This window comes from Macaca thibetana, chromosome 2 (assembly GCF_024542745.1).
Source record: "Macaca thibetana thibetana isolate TM-01 chromosome 2, ASM2454274v1, whole genome shotgun sequence".
In the NCBI taxonomy this organism is placed as follows: Eukaryota; Metazoa; Chordata; class Mammalia; order Primates; family Cercopithecidae; genus Macaca; species Macaca thibetana.
Window position 1 is genome coordinate 108,521,812 of NC_065579.1, and position 19,675 is coordinate 108,541,486.

The window sequence follows — 19,675 nt, forward strand, 5'->3', positions numbered from 1 at the left end:
AGTGTGAGGCCTATTGTGAACCGCACATGCGAGGGATCTAGGTTGTGTGCTCCTTATGAGAATCCAGTTAATGCCTGATGATCTGAGGTGGAAAAGATTCATCCCCAAACCACTCCACCACCCACAGGTCTGTGAAAAATTGTCTTTCATGAAACCGGTCCCTGGTGCCAAAAAGATTGGGGGCCGCTGCTTTAAAGGTGTTTCTCAGAGTTATCTGCCCTGACACCAGCCTTTGGCGGACTGCTGCCTTGTAGTTGGGGAAAGTCTCTGCCTTGCAAATAGAGGAAGACTCTGTTTGCAATGGAGGGATGTTTGTCAACAACTTTGCCTTATCCCCAGCCTTTAGTACACCACCGCCATGTGCTCAGTGCAGACTGTGGGAGAGACTCAGCAGGTGAGCGGAGACTTGCTTTATTGCTCTATGAATGGGTGTGCTCAGAATTCTAATCTATCATGCCAGTTCTCATGCAGCCATCAAAAGTTCAGATAGTTTCCTTTTATCTCCATCTAAGATGAATGGATTTCTTTTGTACCTGCTTCTCCACCAAAGGTTTTGTAAGTTTCCAACTTGTTCTCTCTCTCTCTCTTTTATGAAACAGAGTCTTCTCTGTTGCCCAGGCTGGAGTGCAGTGGTATGATCACAGTTCACTGCAGCCTTCACCTCCCAGGCTCAAGCCATCTTCCCATCTCAGCCTTCCAAGTAGCCAGAACCACAAGCATGTACCACCACACATGGCTAATTTTTATTTTTATTTTTTGTAGAGACATGATCTCCCTATGTGGCCCAGGTTGGCCTTGAACTCCTGGGCTCGAGTGATCCTCCTGTCTCAGCCTCCCAAAAGTGCTGGGGTTACTGACGTGAGCCATCACACCTGCCTGTTCCCATTTTTTATTGTGACAGTGATGGTCTTTTGAAATGATAACTGGAAGTCTGTTATTTGTCATTTGACTTTGCTTAAAATATTTTTCAGTAACCATACTTTATGTGATTTAAACTTCTCTATGTAATTTAACTTTTTTTATGACTTCTAGATTTGAGGTCACAGTTAGATAGGTGTTTCTCATTCCAAGTTTTAAAAGGAATTCTCTCATGTTTTCTTCTAGTATATTTTTGGTATTTGTATTAGGGAAAGGGAATTGTTTCTTTATATTCAAATCTTATATCCAAATGAATTTTCCCTGATGTGGGTGTGGTATAAACCAAAATTTAACTTTTCCAGATAGATATCTAATCGTCTCAACACCAAGTACAGTTCTTTTCCATTTTCACTGAGATTCTCCTTTAATCATATATTAAAGGCCTGTATGGTATTTATTGGGTTTATTTCAGGATTTTCTGTGCTGTTTTTGGTTATCGGTTTGTTTTTTGCTCTAATAATCTGTTCATTTTCCAGTATCACAAGGTTTAATTATTGACGCTTTATATTTTAATATTTGTTAGGTGTGCTGTCAAGTCAAATCCATGGCTGTAGTCACCCTAAAAGCAGCAGCAAGGGAATTCCTACGAGGGACTGCCTGAGATGGGGCCAGTTGGGATTTCAAAGAAAGAAGCACTGAATACTAGGATGATCAGTCCAGAGCATTCATTAGGGGAACTTGCGTATAGAGGAGTCTGCTGCAGATCCTCGAGTCAGACAGTGAGACAAGGGATGTTCTACCTAGGTGTGTATGCCTTGAGGGGGTCGGGTTATGGGGTTTTATATGAGAGTTTAAGGAATCTGGTTCAGGATGGGGGCTAGTATCTACATGTTTCGAAAAGGGTTATGTTTTCAGTGTTTTTGAGCAACAACCTGAGCAGCTTTATCAGTGCCCGAGAATGTTCCAGGCCCCTGGATGGGTTCAAGCCTGCAGGGAACATGCAGTCGGCCAGGTCACAGAGTGGTCAAGGCACTCTGCTTCCAGATCAGGACACAGAAGGAAAGTGTATGTGTGCCGCAGGGAGCTGTGTGGGGTTCACTGGGGAACCTATAGTAGGCAGTAGGCCTAGTCTTCCATTGTTACATTTCTTTTTCAGGATTTTCCCAAGTATGTTAGTTGTTTTTTCCATGTGAACTTTAGAGTCGTGTGTTCTAAAGCAAAGTTATTGATCATTTTTATTAAATCATTTTAAATGTAATTTAGAGATCACTGATATTATGTATATATTATCTAAGATAATGATATATTTCCTTTCATTCGGGGCATCTTTTCTGTCCTCTAATGGTATTTAAAATTTTTCGTACACATTTCTTTTAAGTTTGCCTCTAGGCATTTTGTCTTTCTTGTTACTACTACAGTATATGAGGTATTTTTTTCCCATTATATCTTCTAACTAGTTGTGGTATATATATGTATACATGAAAGCTATTAACTTCCACATATTCAGTTAGCACCACAATATCTGTTTAAATTCTCACACTGGTTTTTCAGTTGATTCTTTTTGATTTTCTAGGTGCACAATTAGACAATCTTCAAATAATGATAGTTTTATCTCCTCTTTCCAATTTTATGACTTTAGTTTTCTTTATTTTTTCCTGCTATCAAATTACATAGACTAGTACATTAAGTAGGTACATCAAGTAAGCACGTTATTTTATGTGAAATGATGAAGAGCTAGTTGGCATCCTTATATTGCACTAGTTTTGATCAGAATGCTTCTGGAGTTTCCTCATTAAGCATTTCAAGCTGAGATACATTTATGCTATTACATTAAGGAAGTATTTTTTTGAATCCTATATTATCATGTATTTTTTTGATTCAAGAATAGTTGCTGTCTGGTTAAAGGGAATATGACATACCTTAAGGGACTGATGAGAATCCAAGCTCTCCTTGCTGGGCCACAAATCATAATTTAGAGTTATGCCTTGGGAAGGTAATATAGATTACTTTCCTTATAACTATGATTTTACATTTGTTGAAGCTTATTTAATCTTTAACTGCCCATCCACTTAGCCTCATAAGACCTTTCTTTTTTATAATAATTATTGTTTTAAAATTTAGACATTGTACTGTTTATTTTTATAACATAATAAGTTGCATTGTTTAATTTACAATGTGTTATATTCTGTTAAGATATAATGAGAAAATAGTGGTGGTCAATAAAGAAGATGTGATAGATGTTGTCATTCAGTGTGCCATTTAAGATTAATGTGCATCATCATATGAATTATAGATATGCAATTCCAATGTATAATTTCAGTTGTGTTGTATATTCTGGGTTGTAATCATCACATAACTCAGTGTATCTATATATATTTATAAGTTTATATGCAAAAATATAAACTTGCAAAAGCAAAAACCAAACAATAAAAAAATTTTTAAAAGAATAGTTGCTGAATTTTGACAACTGTCTCTTCAGCATTTATGGAGATAATCTTATTAGTTTTCTTTGTTAATTATTAATATTATTTCAGGATGAATTATATTAAAAGATTTCCTACTATTGAACCATTCTTGAATTTTTGAATCAATCTTACTTCGTCATGATAAATTATTCTTTCAATGTGTTGCTAGATTCTATTTGCTAATATATAATTTGGGGATTTGTAGCACCGTAAGTGAGATGGGTCTATAGTTTTTGTTTTGTCTGTAGGCATATGTGTGCTTCCTTTATAATTTTTTATAATGTTTCTAATCATTAGTTTCTGCCTTTAACTTCACCTCGTCCTTCATTAAGCTTTCCTATAGTGCCCTTTTTCTAAATTTTGGGGTCAAATGTCTATTCATTGGTTGTCTTTTATCATTTTTATTGCTATAAACATTTAAAGATATGAATTTTCCTCTGAGTACTGCCTTAGCTGCATAACCTTTTATTTAGTCCTTAAAATATTTTTATTCCCTAGGAAACCTGCAATTTCTGTTTTGCATTATGATCAGAAAATATTGTCTATAGTGTTCATTTTTGGAGCTTTATTGAAATTTCTTTATAGTCAATTTCTGTGTTACACAAGCATTTGAAAAGAATAAATGTTCTCCATTTTTAGGGCAGAGTATTAAAAATATATCAATCAGATCTATCTCATTAATTGTGTTATTTAGAATTTCCATATTATATTTTTTGGTCCACTGGGTCTAACATGGTGAGTTCGTCTTTCCCAGTAATAGCATTTCTATTTCTCTAGTTTTTATGTCTGTTGTTCTACAGTATTTGATAAATAAATATTTATAAATATTATATCTTCATTGTAAACTCCATCATTTTAGTTTATTATTTTCCTAACGTAAGCTTATCTAGGTTTCAGCCACCATTTTAGTATCATAAAATGTTTTTCTTTGTCTTTTTAAATGCTTTTTGGCAGTAACTTTACCTTGTTTCTTATTTAAAATTACAATTCCTGCTTTCTTTTTGTTTGCATTTTTTTGGATTTTCTTTGCCCTTTCTTTTTCCTCTGTGAATGATCTTGTTGAAAGTATGCTCTTTGTAACAGAACATAGAATAAGGCTTTACTTTTTGGTATTCAATTTGAAATTCTTTGTAAAAAGGAGAATTAAGTGAGACTCTGTTTCTACAAAATAAAAAATAAAATAATTAGTCAGGCATGGTGGTGTGCACCTATGCTACTCAGCTGGGTGCACCCACCTGAGTGCACCCAGCTACTCAGGAGGGTGAGGTGAGAAGATCGCTTGAGCCCTGGGAAGTCAAGGCTGCAGTGAGCTGTGATCTCGCCACTGCACTCCAGCCTGGGCGACACAGCGAGACTGTCACAAAACAAAACAAAAAGAATTAAACCCATCAAAAAAATTTTAATCTTTTTGGTCTATGTGGTATTTTGTTGGAATAAATCTTTCAGTATATGGGCTATTTTTGTTTTGTTTTGTTTTTTGCTTTTTTTCCTCTCTGTAATTCTTTCGATGTTTAGGAAGGTATGGATTTTTGTTCTGATAGTTTTAATTTCTATGATACTCTTAATTCTTTATTTCTTTGAGCAGTATCTATTTAACAATATGTAATGAGCTATGATAAGATTAAAATTCTCTCTCTCTCCCTCCGTTTTTCCATCCCATACCTAACTTTAGACAACAATGCCATCTTTTTTAGTGTTTAACATTGTGCCGTGAAATAATAAACTTTATAGAATTTAAATGATATCTTTTTTTTTTTTTTGAGACGGAGACTCGCTCTGTCGCCCGGGCTGGAGTGCAGTGGCCGGATCTCAGCTCACTGCAAGCTCCGCCTCCCGGGTTTATGCTGCCTCAGCCTCCGGAGTAGCTGGGACTACAGGCGCCCGCCTAATTTTTTGTATTTTTTTAGTAGAGATGGGGTTTCACCGTATTAGCCAGGATGGTCTCGATCTCCTGACCTCGTGATCCGCCCATCTCGGCCTCCCAAAGTACTGAGATTATAGGCTTGAGCCACTGCGCCCGGCCTAAATGATATCTTTTGACACTTAGCTACTTCAGATGTGACAATCAACAACTTATCTTGCTCCTACCTTCTTTTCCTCTTTTACGTTTCCATATTTTAGATACCTTACCTCTCTGCATTGTCTAAGTAATAGTTACATTCTATTGTGTTCCCATAATCCACATTTGTTTGGTCTTAATTTTATACTGAAATACATTCATCACTCACCTACAGTTCTTTTGCTGCTGTTCTCCAGGCATCTCTTGTTGAGCTAAAATTTGTGTTTTTATAGCCTTTGCAAGAAGATCTCATGTATAGAGCATTATCTGAGATTTTCCTTGTTTACCACTATTTGTTTGAAGCCTTTACAGTAGAAAGTTAGTTTGATTGGATATAAAATACTTACGTCACACTTTTTTTTTTCCCTTAAGAATACTGTAGGAATTACTCCATTATCTTTTGGCCTTCAATATTGTTATGCAGACTTCTGAAAGCCAGCCTGATCTTCCACTTATAAGCAACTTGGTACTTTTGCTAAGCTATCCAAAGGATTCTTTCTTTATCTTTAAAATCCAATTTCTTTCTCAAGGCTAACCATTCAGGATAAGCTTTCCCTAATATACAGCATGTCATTTCTCTATGTAGAGTCATGTTTTCTTATATTTCCATGAAATTTTCTTGAGTTATATCTTCAAATATTTTCTATATTCTTATTATCTTGGTTTCCTTCTTTGAAGACAATCATGCATATATCAAATGGCTTTGGCCTGTCCTCAATGTCTCATTTTCTAGCTATTATTTTAACTGTTCCGTTATTTCCATTTTATTTTGTTTGCTTTTATAGTTTCTATTCCCTTAGTTTTTTTTTTTTTTTCTGGTAGTTATTCTCCATTTCATCCTTTCCAATTTTATCTTTCTTTCTTTGCTGATTTCATCAGTTTTGTGTAATTCTTCCCAGATTCCACCAGCTTCTGTGTCATCCCCTCCTGTGCTGTCATCTTTGAGTTCCTGCATTTCTGTGTTGTGATCTTTCATCAGTGAGGAGGATTGCTTCTTATGCTCTTAAAGTTGGTGAAATCAATGGTTACAATTTTTGTCTGCTCCATAGTAACATTTTTTTTCTGATGAGTGTTCTTTGTTCTTTGGTAAGTGTTGCTATTCTTTTTATTTTATTTATTTTTTATTTTTTTTATTATACTTTAAGTTCTAGGGTACATGTGCATAACATGCAGGTTTGTTACATATGTATACTTGTGCCATGTTGGTGTGCTGCAACCATCAACTCGTCAGCACTCATCAACTCGTCAGCAGCTATTCTTTTCACATTAAAAATATTTACTGTACTGATGCTGGGCCAGTTGTTTCTCTTCTTCCTCCTCTTCCTTTTTCTCCTCTTTTTTTCCTCATCTTCCTCCTCTTTCTTCTTTTCCTCCTTCCTCTTCCTCCCCTTCCCTGTTCTCGCTCATTATTGAACTTCTTGATTTCCTAGGTTACTAACTTTGCAGGAGCTTTAAGTATGTGCATATGGATAGGACACAGTACAGGGGAACAAGCTGAGCTAGCCTTCCTTCATAACCCACAGACTTCCTCCTTTTCTGCTGTCATGACAGTCTCTTCAATGATTCTCCCACCTCAGCCTCCTGAGTAGCTGGGACTACAGGCGTACACAACCCCGGCTAATTTTTGTATATTTTTGGAGACAGGGTTTCACCGTGTTGCCCAGGCTGTTCTCCAACTCCTGGGCTCAAGCAATCCTCCCACCTTGGCCTCCTAAATTGCTGGAACTACAAACATGAGCCACCACACCTGGCCAAAATTCAGCATTTAAAAAATAGTTGTTATCAGTGAAAACAACTCAATGAAGGGAAGGCTGCAAATGCATGCATTGTAAGGAGGTCAGGAGCCACTGCCTGGGCCATACCACCTGGTTTGGGCCTGCTAATGTGGTCATGTTTCTCAGTTTAAGAGACATGTATCACTTCCTGCTGATGGGACATCCACTCCAGCCCTAAAGAGCGAACTCTTCCCCTGCCTTGCTCTTTAGCTTCCATAGGTCTTCCTTTCCTACCAGGTTATGATTTTAGAAACAGGTGATCACATGCAAACCATCCTTTTGAAACATCTGCATTGTTTGAATGTTTCACATATTAATACCTCCTGACATACCATCTTCCACCCTACATGCTTTTTGTAAAGATTCCTCTGACAGCTTCAAAAACAGCGTTTGATGTGGCGTTGTTATAGTGTCTTCCTTTTCCCTCCTTCTCCTCTTCCTTCAACCGGCATCCTCCCACAGGGATGTAACTGAGGATTCTCTTCAAAGAAACAGTTTCCCAGGTTCTCTTTTTCTTGGCAAATCAAGTGCTTTTGTAAAGGGTCTGTGTCTAGGGTCAGCCATAGCCTAGGAAGAATGGGAAGAGGCAGGACCTGAGCAGAAAAGAATTCCAATCTGCTAACCTCCCGCTCTTCACCCCTTCATGCAGTTGATGCTTATTGAGCTTCCACAACATTTAAGGCTTTGCTAACCCATTATGGTCATGTGATGAAGAAGGTGGACACATCCCATCCAGTGGGGGAGACAGTGTAAACAAATAACAAATAAATCAGTAGTGATAACTGTAAGGAAGAAAAACGAAGTAAGGTAACAGTTCAGAGGAGTGTGTGTGTGTGTGCTTCTTTTTCACCTGGGGTGTTCAGGAAAGTTTTCCCCACACAGGGGACTTCTGAGCAGGAATCTGAACTCAGTGAGAAACAATGTGGAGGAAGAGCAATCCGGGCAGAGGGCACAACACAAGCAAAGACCCAAGGTGGGAACAAGCTTGGCTTGTTCTGGAAACTCCAAGGAGAAGGAGGCTGGAGCACAGCAGGCAAGTGAGAGAGGGAGGGACAGGGAAGCTGCAGGGGTTAGCCAAGGATCTTGGGTGCTCTGGTAAGGAGTCTGCATTTGAATTTGAAACAGAAGTCATTGGAGGATTTTGAGCAGGGAATTCTCAGGATCTGATTTTTGTTTTTTAAAAGATGGCTCTGGTTACTGCGGGAAGAAAGATGTATTTGAAGGGGAAAAAGGAGGAGGGATGACCCAGTAGGAGTCAGTCACACAAGTATAGGGATAAAATGATAAAGGTCTGGGCCAGGCCACAGTGGTAGGGGTATGGAGGGAAGGGTTCCCTGTGGCTTTGGCACGCCCAGGCAGAGTGAGAGCCAGAGCGGTAACTGGGTGCTGAAACGCTTGCTGTGTTTGCAGGATGAAGGCAATAAATAATACCTTTTGAATACTTAGCTGCATTATCCCATTTCATCCTCCTTAGGTTCGTGTGGTGTCAGTTCCTTGTTATCTATCCTTTGCAGTTGAGAAAAGGGTGTTCAGAGAGGTTAGGTAACTTCACCAACATCACACAGGTAGGATGAAGGTAAGCCACAATTTGAACTTAGGTTTGTGTGACCCCAAGTCCATACTTCTGTAGGCTCTACACCTGTAAGAGAAGGCTTGTGCTTACAAAAAGTCCTCCATGGCTATGGGCATGAGAATCCTCCCAGAAGCTGATTAGAAATGTAGATGTCCCTCTGCCTCATGCCCCGATTTGGACTTCCTGAATCAGGACCTCTCAGGGTTTGAGAAACACTTCTGTAGGGGATCAAGGATTTTAAATGTCCTTCACTTTTCACTCTAATGTCCACTCCCTCCACTCTAGCCCACGCCCCACTAGCTAAACTATTACAAACACTATGAAAAGCTGTATTCTTATTGCTTTGAATAAGTAATATATTCACATAGCTCAAAAAATCAAAATGAGGCCGGGCATGGTGGTTCACGCCTGTAATCCCAGCACTTTGGGAGGTCGAGGCGGGCAGATCACGAGGTCAGGAGTTCGAGGTCAGCCTGACCAACATGGTGAAACCCCCTCTCTACTAAAAATAGAAAAATTAGTCAGGCGTGGTGGCTCGCGCCTATAATCCCAGCTACTCAGGAGGCTGAGGCAGGAGAATCGCTTGAACCCAGGAGGCGGAGGTTGCAGTGAGCTGAGATCACACCACTGCACTCCAGCCTGGGTGACACAGCAAGACTGCATCTGAAAAAAACAAAACAAAACAAAACAAAAAAAATTACAATGATATACATAGTAAACTGTCACTCTTACTCCTGTCTCTATCTCCTTTGTTCTCTCAATCTCTCAACATGGAATAACTATTAGCAGTTTCTTGTATATCTTCCATTGTTCCTTTAAGCAAATACAAAAATGTCTTCTTATTTTTTCCCCTTCTGACAAAAAAGTAGCATGCCATATACACTGTTATGTACTCTGCTTCTAAAACAATTAATATATCCTAGTGATGTTTTCATCTCTGTGTGTAGAAAGCCTCCTCACTTTTCAAAAACAGCTGCATAATATTGTATTGTGTAGATGTATCAGTTTCTTTAACCAATCATATACTGATAGTCCGCTGGGTTGTTTCCAGTCTTCTGCTCTTGAGGATAGTGCAGTGATGAGTAACTGTATATGCGTGTCATTCAGTAACTGGTATCACCCAGATCTCACCTTGAATTGTAATAATCTCCATGTGTCAAGGGAGGGACCAGATGGAGGTAATCAGATCATGGGGGCAGTTTCCCCCATGCTGTTCTCATGATAATGGGTCTCACAAGATCTGATGGTTTTGTAAGTATCTGGCATTTCCCCTGCTTGCACTCATTCTCTCTCCTACCACCCTGTGAAGAAATGACTTCTGCTGTGATTGTAAGTTCCCTGAGGCCTTCCTAGTCATGTGGAACTGTAAGTCAATTAAACCTCTTTTCTTTATAAATTACCCAGTCTTGGGTATTTCTTCATAGCAGTGTGAAAACAGACTAATACAGTAAATTGGTACCAGGAGTGGGGTGCTACTATAAGGATACCCAAAAATGTGAAAGTAACTTTGGAACAGGCAGAGGTTGGAACAGTTCAGAGGTCTCATAAGAAGACAGGAAAATGTAGGAAAGTTTGGAACTTCCTAGAGACTTGTTGAATGGTTTTGACCAAAATTTTGATAATGATATGGACAATGAAGTCTAGGCTGAGGTGGTCTCAGATGGAGATGAGGAACTTGTTTGGAACTGGAGTAAAGGTCACCCTTGCTATGCTTTTGCAAAGAGACTGGCAGCATTGTGCCCCCAACCTAGATCTCTATCGAACTTTGAACTTGAGAGACATGATTGAGGGTATCTGGCAGAATAAATTTCTAAGTGACAAAGCATTTAAGAGGAAGCAGAGCATAAAGTCTGGAAAATTTGCAGCCTGACAATGTGATAGAAAAAAACCCCCCAATTTTCTGAGGACAAATTCAAGTCAGCTGCAGAAATTTGTATAAGTAACAAAGAGCTGAATGTTGATAGCCAAGACAATGGGGAAATATCTCCAGGGCATGTCACAGACCTTCACAGCAGCCCCTCTCATCACAGTCCCAGAGGCCAAGGAGGGAAAAATTGTTTTGTGGGCCAGGCCCAGAGACCCCCTGCTCTATGCAATCTCAGGACATAATGCCCTGTGTCCCAGCTGCTTCAGCTCCAGCCATGGCTAAAAAGGGCCAACATACAGCTTAGGGCCGTTGCTTCAGAGGGTTCAAGCCCCAACCCTTGCTGCAGAGGGTTCAAGCAGTTTACATGTGGTGTTGGGTCTGTGGGTCCACAGGAGTCAATAATTGAAATTTGGGAACCTCTGCCTAGATTTCAGAGGATGTATGGAAATACCTGGATGTCCAGGCAGAAGTTTGCTGCAGGGGCAGAGCCCTCATACAGAACCTCTGCTAGGGCAGTGTGGTAGAGAAATGTAGGATGGGAGCCCCCACACAGAGTCCCCACTGGGGCACTGCCTAGTGGAGTTGTCAGAAGAGGGCCGCTGTCCTCCAGACTCCAGAATGGTAGATCCACTGACAGCTTGCACTGTGCACCTTGAAAAGCTGCAGACACTCAATGGCAGCCCATGAAAGCAGACAGGAGTGGGGTTATACCCTGCAAAACCACCGGGGTTGAGCTGCCCATGGCTGTGGGACCCCCACCTCTTGCATTAGCAAGATCTGGTTGTAAGATATGGAGTCAAAGGAGATCATTTTGGAACTTTAAAGTTTAATGACTACTCTACTGGATTTCAAACTTGCATGGGGCCTGTTACCCCTTTATTTTGGGCAAGTTCTCTCATTTGGAATTCATGTATTTACCCAATGCCTGTACCCCTACTGTATCTAGGAAGTAACTAACTTGCTTTTGATTTTACAAGCTCATAGGCAGAAGGGACTTACTTTGTCTCAGATGAGACTTTGGACTTGAACTTTTGGGTTCATGCTGGAATGAATTAAGACTTTGGGGGAATGTTGGAAAGCCATGACTGCATTTTGAAATGTGAAGACATGTGATTTTGGAGGGGTCAGGGGCAGAATGATATGGTTTGGCTCTTATGTCCCCACTCAAATCTCACTTTGAATTGTAATAATCCCCACCTGTCAAGGACAGGACCAGGTGGAGGTAATTAGATTATGGGGGTGGTTCCCCCATGCTGTTCTTGTAATAATGAGTGAGTCCCACAAGATCTGATGGTTTTATAAGCATCTGGCAATTCCCCTGCTTGCACACATTCTCTTTCCTGATGCCCTGTGAAGAGGTACCTTTTGCTATGATTGTAAGTTTCCTGAGGTCTCCCCAGCCATGTGGAACTGTGAGTCAATTAAACCTCTTTTCTTTACAAATTAACCAGTCTTGGGTATTTCTTCATAGTAGTGTGAGAACAGACTAATACAGTAACTGTAAGATAAATTTCCAGAAGAGGAATTGTTGGGTTAAATGTGAAAGCATTTGCCATTTTCCTCCTTTTGAGTGAACCATTTTGCTTCCTCATCAGCAACATCTCAGCCTTTTAGCTGGTATTCCTTTCACAGTAGATATTTACCCAGATAGACCCAACACCCCCTTTACTATCCTGACATGAAATTCTGAGACAATATAACCTAATTAAAGTCAGAGTTTTAAAAAGACAATATGATGCCTTATTTGGTAATAGCAAAGAGAAGTAAAATAAAAGTAATTTATAATAAAATAAGAAGTATTTAACTATGTGAAATGCTTGTACAAGATTTAGCTACAAGATCTAATGACGTTATGAGCTGTTTGTGCTTGTGTGCAGACTAAGTGTGAATGCCACACCCCAAATGCAGACTGATTCAGGTGTGTGTGTTGGTAACTCAGGATCTGTGAGCACAGTTGCTGTTGGAGATTTTCCAAAATGAGAAATGGCAACAACAATAAATCAAACAAACCTCAAGCAACCAAACAACTTCTTGGTAAGGTTCTGAACAAAAGAGAAGACAACCATGCCTCTATTTATAATGTAATTGCATTCCTGGAAAATTTATTAAAGCCATGCAAAAACTCCTCTTATGTACAAAATAGCTTTTAGTGCTAGATTCAGATGGTTATAAATGGGGTTTTTCTCTTACCTGAATGTTCAGTGGGGTACTTGAAAGTCCTTGTATGGGTCTGTTCTGCCCCTATCCACTAAATGCCAGTAGCACCCCAAGTCATTATGACAAACAGAGAAAATCCCAACTAGCCCAGGCATAGTGGCTCACACTTGTAATCCCCGCACTTTGGGAGGCTGAGGCAGGCACATTACTTGAAGTCAGGAGTTCAACAACAGCCTGGCCAACATGGTGAAACCCTATTTCTACTAAAAGTACAAAAATTAGCCAGGCATGGTGGCAGGCCCCTGTAATCCCAGCTACTTGGGAGGCTGAGGCATGAGAGTCACTTGAACCTGAGAGGTGGAGGTTGCAGTGAGCTGAGATTGTGCCACTGCACTTCAGCCTGGGCAACAAAGCAAGACTCTATCTCCAAAAAAAAAAAAAAAAAAAAAAAAAAAGTCCCAGCTGTTCAAAATGCCCCCAAGGGCAATGCCCTCTTGCGCACCGAGAACCACTGCTCTAGGGGCTTCTCCAGAATCCCTTTCATATGCCAGGATTAAGTGAATGCCTCTAGAACATTCACTTCTGTGTCATCATCTTTCACTTCTGTTCAAACACCTCCAGCAGCTCCTCATTATTGCAGGACAAAGTGCGACATCCTCGGCTAGGTGAGACGGAGTGCATAGGTCTACCAATGAAAGTTTTATTTCTCTGGATTCCATGCTTCAACTAAGAGTTGGGTGTTGAAATGTAAGCTTTTGGGTGAAAATGGCAAGTAGCACCCAATGCCCTGGTACCGCATATGGCTTACTGGAAGGTGCTCCTAGTTCCTTATTCTCATGTAGCTGCAGGAACTCCCTGGTTCAAAGTGAGGAGATTCTCTTTAAGGGGTGTCTGTCTTTGGACAAGTGGCTAAATCCTTCTGGGCCTCAGTTTTCCTCTCCGTTAAAATAAGACTGCAAGACTAGATCGCTTACAGATCCCTTTCAGCACTGATTTTTGTGATTCTGGAAAGAATATTACAGTGTGTAAGTGGTAAGACCCCAAATCTTTGGACACTTTGAGTTCTGAGTGTATTAGTATTAGATAAATATTTTTTATTTTTGATATACTAGGAAATGGTTAGCAGGATCCATCTTAAACGTAATGTGCATAATGTTCTCCCTAAGATAGCCTGTGTTACAAATGCTCAAAACACTGTCCTCCTGGGACTGGGACTTCCTGTGCCTGGCCTCTCATGCCTACTCTCTAGTTGCCCTGAAACAACGGCGAAATTCACCTGTGTCAGGTTGGCAATGCACAGTGACTTTATTATGAAATGTCTTCATGACCTTGGTGCCCAAGTGGTCTTCAGTATATAGTCCAGCAGTCAAGCGGTTGCTTAAACATGACTAAGCTGTATGATCTTGCCATGCCGCGATGTTCTTATCAGTTAATAGGCATAACAATAGTATGGGTGTCACAGGTACTTTTTCTTCATACACAGTATTTTTTTCCCCTTGTCAAAGTGTATAACTGTACACTTACCATTATGGTTTTTGTAGTAAAGCCTGTCCTCCTTGTAGTGTATAAACTCGGTGAGGGCAGGTCACCTGATTTGTTCACTACTGGCTTCCCAGCATGTCCTACTGTACCTAGCAATAGAAGCTGATTGACAGTTATTGACTGCATGAATGAGTGAAGGCATGAAGGGCTGTCATCATATAGAAAACACGTAGGCAACGGATGGTCTTACTAAGAGCATGCACTCACTCTTAGTTCATTCACTATGCTTTCATTTAGGAAGAACGATCCCGCTTTCTGACAGGAAAACACTTTTTCTCCTAACCCCCAATTTGAGGGTCCAACTCCTGGGACCCCTTGCCTCGGGGGTCAGGCCGCGTTTGGCTCGGTTTGGAAAGGGCTGGCATGCTTCCTCAGGCGGAGGGTATGCACAGAAGCAGAGAGTTCATTATAACCGGTTAGTCATCCAGAGAGGCTGTAGACACTGCCGTGGGCGGGGCGCACCTGGAGCTCCTGGAGTGGGGCCTGTTCCCTGCGTCGCCCCCCAATGTGGGAGCGAGACCTGCTAGAGCCCAGGGGAGGTCGAGTCTGCCCGCACTCGGGAAAAGCACCAAGAGCCTCTCGGTAACAGTCCTTCTCCCTTGCTGCCAACTCTGAGATCAAGCCCAACATCTGCAGGGGTAACTTTTTCCAGGAAGAACTGGAAAGGAGAGCCGGCCCGGATCCTAGCCGGACACCACCTGGCGGAAGCTGGAGCCCGCTCTTATTCACTTCCCTGCAACCTGAGGGTGCTGAGACCGAGGGCGGGTGACGGGGCAGAAAGCAAAGCCTCGGCTGCAGAAAGGCATGCAAATAAGAACCCAGGCGTCTGATGCGCTGGGAGCTCCGGCGATGTTAGGAGCGCGCTCCTTGCTAGGGTCACCCGAGTTGCGCTTGGCCCGGCAAGGATGACTCAGCCTCACTCAGGTCGGTCTTTACCGCCAGCCCGCGCGAGGGCTCCACAAAGTTCCCAATCACACCCCAGACCACGCACGGGGGAGAGGGGTTTGGCAAGCTAGGTCCCGGGGTCGGGGCAGCGGCGAGAGAGGCGGGGGAAAGCCTGGTTCCCCGGACGCGCAGGGGTTTCCCCGGCTTCCTTTCTCCTCGCCCCTGCCTCTGCGGGCGGCGAGAAGGCGCCTCCTCCGGCGCTCACTGCCTCCTGCCCAGTGCGGTGGGCGCCGGAGTGGGGAGCAGTCAATCCCCCAGGCTCGGAGAAATCTTTTATCCCGAAATTCAGGGTGTCCCCCGGTCAGGATTAACTCGGCGTCGCGATGGCTTCCTCCCAGCCCTGACATCCCGGTCCCGCCAGTCGCCGCAGCCAGGCAGACTCCCAGGGCAGCAGCCGCTAGGGAGCCCCGGGGCCTGGGTCGGGCACGCAGTGGGGCGGCTGCGCTGCGGCCAGGTGCCGGGAGCCCCGCGCTGGTAGCACCGCCCTCCTCACCTTCCTCTGTTCCGCGCCGCGGCCGGAGTCGCAGCTGCGGGCGGTCACGCAGCGCAGCCCTAGTCAGAGCCCCAAGCTCCCACCCAGTCCCATCCCCGGCCCGCTCCGCCCCAAGTGCGATCCCGCCTTCCGCCGCGAGCCCGTGCTCCTTTCTCAGATTTCTGCTTTTTCCCCAGGTCCCTCCCCGCAGGAAAATCGCGCGGTGGGGGCGGAGGGCGCGCCCCCTCTAGGCTCCGCTGCCCCCGACCCCGCCCGGCCCAGGGGCGGACTGGGCGCTCAACGCCCCCTCGTAGCAGCCGCCCGCAAAGTGCGGAGCGCCGCGCCCTGCCCTTGGCCTCCCTCCCGCGCCCCAACCCCCACCCCGGCTAGGGTCGCCCCGGCCCGGGGCCAGCCCGAGAGTCGCGCCCGCGGTGGCGGACTGCGGAGTTGTAAAGAACTCAGCGGCCGCAGTGGCCCGGGCGGGGCAGGGCGCGCTCCGCCGCGGCCAAGGACACTGGAGTTTGCAAGTCCCCGCCCGCGCGGCGCCTCCCGCCCCGCCGCCCTCCCGCCGCGGCCCGCCGGACTCCCCGGGGCCGCTGAGGCGGGGCCGGGCGGCCGCCGCTGCTAGAGGCGCGTCTCGCTGCCTCCTCCCCCGCCCGCCTCCCTCCCCTCCTCTCCTCCCTCCCTCCTCCTCTCCGCCCTCCCCGCCCCCCCACCCGCTCCTTTTTCTGCTCCCCAAGTGAGCCGGGCGCGCGAGAGGCAGGCGGGGCAGCGCGGAGCAGGCAGCCCCGCGCGCTCGCCCACCGCCCGCTCCGCGCAGCTCCCCGCGGCCGCTCTCGTCGCCGCCGCAGCGGGCGCGTCGGAGGGAGCCCAGCATGGCCGGGCCGGGCTCGCCGCGCCGCGCGTCCCGGGGGGCCTCGGCGCTTCTCGCCGCCGCGCTTCTCTACGCCGCGCTGGGGGACGTGGTGCGCTCGGAGCAGCAGATACCGCTCTCCGTGTAAGTGCCGGCTCCTGCGCCGCCCAGGGAGGGGACCCTTCCGCCTGCGACCCACTGTGCCCAAGTTTGGGCGCCTGCAAGTGCGGCTGGGTAGGACCCGCCGCGGGCGTCGGCCTCGCCGCTCGCACCTGCCTTTCGGGACCCGCGTCGGGCGGCGAGGCCGGTGGGATGCTCTGGCCCCTGCCCGCAGGTTGGCGAGTGAGATCTGGAGATGCTCACCTCAAGTGACGGCACCAACTTTGGAGCCTGGTTACCGAATCCAACTTCCATGGGCCGCTGAATTTCCCCCCTTTGCTCTCCTGCCGCCCCACTTCTTTTTTGGGAGGGGGGATGGGTGGATTTCTTCTGACTGCTATTTGCCAGGTGATGCCCAGTTTAGGGGGTCGAGTCCTCGGGCAATGATTCAAATGAAACTCAGTGGTCTTTTTAGAGACCCTGGGAGACTTTGTGCATTCTTAACTCCGCGACCCCCCTTGGGCCCCCTCCCGCGCTGCGCTTTGCAGTTTGGTGCTGGCAGTTTCTACCAAGGCGCTTTTTAATCTTTTCTTCTTTTAAAAAAATGTTACATCGCCCTGCTCCTTCAGCCATAGCCCCATGTGTGCGTGTGCGTGTGCGTGCGTGTTGACTGTGACACGGGTGTTACATTTCTTCCTGTGCCCCTTCTCCCTGTAGGGTGAAGCTCTGGGCCTCGGCTTTTGGTGGGGAGATAAAATCCATTGCTGCTAAGTACTCCGGTTCCCAGCTTCTGCAAAAGGTAAGGTTTCTGTGGTGGCAGGAAGCGATGATTTTTCCGGCACAGAAAATGGAGGCAGATTTAGTTTTCCAAACAAACGTGAGCCCCGAGCAGCATCAGTTATCAGAGGAGTCTCTGATCCCCGGGTTTCTTGGCATTGTACTGTACAGTGATTTCTTCCTACCAACCGGTTATTTTTAGATGACACTTGATTCTAAACACAAAGAAAAGCAGGATACTCACTCGCACTGTCCTGGCTGGGGCTCGGAAACTGAGTGTTTTTGCATGGCTCTCGTCTCCGTGTCGGTATTGCTGTTTCAGTGCCAGAGCAGATGCTCCTCGGGCCAAAAAATGCTAACTTCATCCAAGGGGCAGACTCAGTGCCTATTTTGTGATGCCTTTCACCTTTCATTGGAGGCGTGGGGTTCAGTGTATTAGAGAAAGACGCTGCACTATTGTTTGTCATCCCTGCAGTTGTACAATCCCATTATTCCCCAATCATCTAGACCCAGGGCTGGGATGCATTACATCATTACAGATAAGGAGAATGAATGTGGTTATCTTTCCACTCAGCTGCACTGCCGGGTAATAACCTATGAGAGTAGTCCACAAACTTAAGAAATGGGTCTGCATCCATGTAATTCTGGAGAGTAATGAGAATGGAGAATTGATTATTAGGTTCTTATCAGAAGCTGCATCAATTTTAATTCAAACAGGCAGCATTTTAAGCATAAGCTTAAAATTACATTGTGAGATATATGGTCCTTCGTTCTCCCCTTCAGAAAATAAAAAAGAGAGAAAAAAAAAAAAAAAAAAAAAAAAAAAAAAAAGGACCGGGGAGGAGAGATTAGAGGCGTTCAAAGAATTTCAAGTTTGCAGATCAACAGGATTAATCAAAATATTCTCTTGATGATAGAAAATAAAATTGGCCTTTAGGGAATAATTCTCTGAAAATGGGTACAAATAGCTTAAATTGTTAACTTTTAAAGATTTTAAAATATGATTTTTGGGCCAATGTACCATATGTGTTATGCATGCTGCCTGGTAACCAAGTACGTATTTTATTTATGGCATTCCCCTTCAGAGAGTAGCATTTTTGGGGACAGCGTATGAAACAGTTTGCCACATGAAATCCAAATATCGTAATAAAGCGTTGGCCCACCATGGAATGACAAAAGTTTTTCTGGTTTAAAAATCACCAATAGCCTTATTCATTGAAACATTATTCATTGAAAGATTGTTTGCTCAACTCTGTTGTTTGGGAAGGTGTTCTTGAATTATAGGCAGCTGGTAAACAGTTGAGGCTATGAAATGCCCTTCTGGAAGATGAGAATTTACATACCTGTGGCCCATCTCAGCACTTACAGGAATTGCATAGGAATTGCCTCTTTCCCTAGTACCCTTTTAATCTGGACAAGTCTGTCTTCTGTTTTGGCATTTTGCCCACTTGTCAGATGTTTGATGTGATGAATTCTGGACTGTAGCATTGCCTGTATATTTTTCTTATGCTTTTAAAGAAGATAACATTTTGTATAACTTTAAAGAAATATTTCTCATCTGCATGTTGTAGTTGTAGCAATTCTAAAAGAATCCCTTCAGAGCCTGTTAATATTTTTGGTTTGTGCTTTCGTATCTTTTATCTCAAATTTTCTAGGAACACACAAAATATGTTTTTTTCTTTCTCTTTGAAGTTACACACACACACACACACACACACACTGCACAAAACTCCATCAACCCTATTATTTGGTACTCTATAACAGCAAATTGGAAAAAGCTGAAATGCTTCTCTTACCTTCTCATCAGCATCCTTTCTGATATTGAATTCACTAGCCTTGCTTTGCTTTTGTCATGTTTGCAGCTTGACAATTGTGTAATTATTTCCAGCTGTTTATGGCTTTGTTATCATTTCTTGCTGCTGCCTGGCATTTTGTAATCTGATGCGAGGGAAAGGTGAGGTGTTGCTTGGCATTGCGTTCCGGGGTGGGTGTCTACCCTAGTCCTTGGTTTGGAATCTGCTCTGGGGGTCCTGAAATACTCACGGCTTTGGGTTACTTGGCAGGGACTTTCCATAAGTGATGGGGGAGCATGGTAGACACCTCGGGGAGCATTTTTCAGCTATCTTTGGGCTGTTTTGGTCCACTATCCCCCGCAAATGTTTCTGTATTTTTAAAATTAGCAAAGAACATTGGTTTAGAGAGTTCAGAGTATGAATGGGAATAGATCTGAGTG

At 44.0% G+C, this 19,675-nt stretch overlaps 2 protein-coding genes across 4 annotated transcripts in view; one reads left to right on the top strand and one right to left on the bottom strand.

The window, feature by feature from the left end:
• The window catches only part of ACTR8 (actin related protein 8), a 616,404-nt gene that overhangs the window by 238,053 nt on the left and 358,676 nt on the right, over positions 1-19,675 (bottom strand). The window lies entirely within an intron of this gene.
• The window catches only part of CACNA2D3 (calcium voltage-gated channel auxiliary subunit alpha2delta 3), a 938,743-nt gene continuing 935,499 nt past the window's right edge, over positions 16,432-19,675 (top strand). For 2 of the 3 annotated variants that reach the window (XM_050781063.1, XM_050781066.1), the window contains exons 1-2: positions 16,482-16,710; positions 17,383-17,464. In XM_050781063.1, the coding sequence (XP_050637020.1) occupies positions 16,589-16,710; positions 17,383-17,464 (204 nt within the window). In that variant the 5' untranslated portion in view covers positions 16,482-16,588. Of the gene's footprint in view, positions 16,711-17,382; positions 17,465-19,675 lie in introns of all 3 variants that reach the window. The other variant, XM_050781062.1, reaches the window with a different exon arrangement.